Source organism: Mytilus trossulus, chromosome 4, assembly GCF_036588685.1.
Source record: "Mytilus trossulus isolate FHL-02 chromosome 4, PNRI_Mtr1.1.1.hap1, whole genome shotgun sequence".
In the NCBI taxonomy this organism is placed as follows: Eukaryota; Metazoa; Mollusca; class Bivalvia; order Mytilida; family Mytilidae; genus Mytilus; species Mytilus trossulus.
In genome coordinates, this window is record NC_086376.1 from 78,487,143 (window position 1) to 78,490,088 (window position 2,946).

The 2,946-nt window shown below is 40.8% G+C and overlaps 1 protein-coding gene across 1 annotated transcript; it reads left to right on the forward strand.

Moving 5' to 3' along the window:
* The first annotated feature begins 444 nt into the window (after positions 1 to 444).
* On the forward strand, positions 445 to 2,271 carry LOC134716828 (uncharacterized). Its single transcript, XM_063579840.1, has one exon. The coding sequence runs from the start codon at positions 445 to 447 to the stop codon at positions 2,122 to 2,124; it is 1,680 nt and encodes a 559-aa protein (XP_063435910.1). The 3' UTR covers positions 2,125 to 2,271.
* The last annotated feature ends 675 nt before the right edge of the window (positions 2,272 to 2,946 follow it).

Consider the following 2,946-nt stretch of genomic DNA (forward strand, 5'->3'; position numbering starts at 1 on the left):
TGCAGTCAGTTCCCAATGAGAAGTAGCTGAAGGGCTATATTAAACAAATAAACAAACAAAACCAAAACCAGATGCTAAGCCATCCTATTACCAGGATTCAAGTTGTTCCAGCCATTTAATTTCCATGAGTTAGGTTTATAATGAATATTCCAGAGAAAAAAAGTATACAGTTAAGGGGAGATAATTGAAAAGAAAATATTAGTTAATTGTTACCTTTTACAAACCAGCCACAGAAATTACTAAGGGAGACTAGTTCCAAAATAACAAACCATGATTGCCTACGAAAAATACCCAGAACTACATGTAGCCATAACAAGGACCAGATAGGAAGATATTATGTATATACCTATAACCAAGAAATAGATATCATACTGTTCAATGCTTAAATAAAATACCATGTTAACACCCTCACTTACCATCCGGTTCAAATTGATATCTTTCAGAATGAGACCACTGAACTTAGATGAATGCTGGATTTGTCAACAGCAATTCCCTGACCAGAAGACATTAAAGAGACATCTAGCCAGTAAAGGAACGCATGGAGGCCGCCTATCAGTTGTTTGTCTGTGGTGTTTCTCATATGAGAAGAGGTTTTCCAGGATCAGTGACCTGAAGTGCCACCTGGACGAGAAACACCCAGACATATCGCCAAAATTAGAAAAAACCTTCATGTCCGAGGCCAATGGGAATTGGTTTAGCGTCTTTCCTGAGGACTATAGGAGAATTGTTACCAAAGTCACCCCAAAAGGAAGTCCTTCTGCCGTCCAGGCAAGGAGCCATGTCACCAGTTGGTTGGGGAAGTGCAAGTCAGTACGCAGATTAAGACAGAGCTGGGTGGAGGATTGGGCAAACCATCCCAGAGATACAGATGTGGTTGGAACACCAAAACAGGGGATCAGGGAGCCATCTGTGGAGTCGGCAGTGAGTGAGTGGGAGCAAGACGTGCCCACCATCACCTTGGAGGAGGACGCACCAATGGAGGAGTATGACCCCCTGTTGCCATCAGTGCTTACACTCCACAGCATCCAGATGAACGCAGATGGACCCCTGATTGCCCTATTCACCATCAGATTGAAGGAGATGACCTGGTACAGGATTGAGATTGACCCGGTGATAAGAATGGTGGAGAAGTTTAATGCAGCTTTAGAGAGGAAGGCAAATACCATCAGGCCAACTGACATTTCTACCATGTCTCATAGCGGATCACCAGTTTACGGGGAGGAATTTTATCACAAACAACAGATGTGTGCTGACACCCTCAACATCTCGCCGGCCTTAATTACCAGGATAGAAAGACGACCAGACATCTTCTCCTCAGTCTCCAAGACCAAACCCATCTTGGCTCCAACAAACTCTCCACTCGCTCCAACCAACCAGTCTCCATCTGCAACATCATCTATACCCAAGCCTCCATCATCAACATCCAAGCATCCATCATCAGCACCCAAGCCTCCATCATCTACACCAAAGCCATCATCATCTGTACCCAAGCCCCCATCATCTGTAACCAAGTCTCCATTACCTGCATCCAAACCTTCAACATCTACATCCAAACCTCCATCTTCGTTAATAACCAGCCTTCCAGTGGTCCAACCCCCTTCAAGTTCAACAGATTTGACCATCACAGAGGAAACCCCTATCCAGAAGAAAGCCAGGGAGATATTAACCCTGGGATCCATGCCAGCCATACCACCGGCCAGAAGGAACTGGAAGACCAAATCTATAAAGATACCAACGGGCACCACATTCTTGCAGTGGCCTCCAAGGGAGTGGGAAACCCTCACACCTGACAGCAAGCTGTTGGCCTGGGAATTCGCCGCTTCCCAGCTGGAGTATCACTCCTCTGGGAAATTTCCAAAACTGGATAGAGTTGATTTATTGGACAAGTACAACTTCTTGGCCCTTCCTGGCACAAAAGAACAAAAGATCAAAGGCAAGGAAAACCTAGTTAGGAAATGTAGGTACTACAACTATGAAATCCTTAGGACCACCATCAACAAAGACAACCCGGACTTCAAAATAATCGTTAACCAGTTATATACAACAAGGGATTTGAGGGACACTTCAACCGACAAAATAATTGATCTGTGCAACCAAAGCAAAATACCTTTGCGTTTATTGTGAATTAACATACCATGTACTAACTTTACCATATAAAGCAGATAGAATTTTAATCACAGTGGAAGTAATATGTCTTTTAGCGTTCTAAATAATGTCTCATACATTAACTATATTATATCTAAAATTCAGGAGAATTTCCGTTTATAAGGAGGGGATAGTGTAACAACTGGACAAATATAACTTTTTTAATAATTTTTACAACATGTACAACCTGAAATTTACTATGCCAACAGAAGAAATAAGTCAACTACAGACGGATGAAAACTTTATTGGATGATGGCCTGGAACAGAAATATTATTGACTTTATGAACATTTATTTGAATTGGACATACTGTTATATTTGCAACTTTTTAACTTTATGCATTTTGTTTGGCAAGTGCCCCTTCCACTTGTTTACCAAACTCGTTTTACTGTATAACATATTTTTCATAGATTGTAAGGTGTCTGGCACAAATATGCATATACCTGAAATTATATTTCAACCCATTATAAGTCCTGAAAGTGTCTCAGTAAGGAAATGTTTAAGTTTTACTATCGGTCCAAACCATTTTTTGTTGTTTCTCCGTGAAGAGCCATTTTACAGGTCATGTGACCGCAGTAGGAAATATTTTTGTCGTTGTCATTATATATCTAAAATCTCTTAAGTATTCTATAAGAGTAACAAATAAGTCATTACATTTATAGTTTTATTAAGGCTCCATTATTTATATCTGTTAAAGATTAGTTTCTTAGGGATTATATTGTAACCAGTTTACTGCTGGAATTTAGTATCAGTACTCCCGGCGTCTGCTAGTCCTACGCACGGCTTGAAATTGGAAACAAGT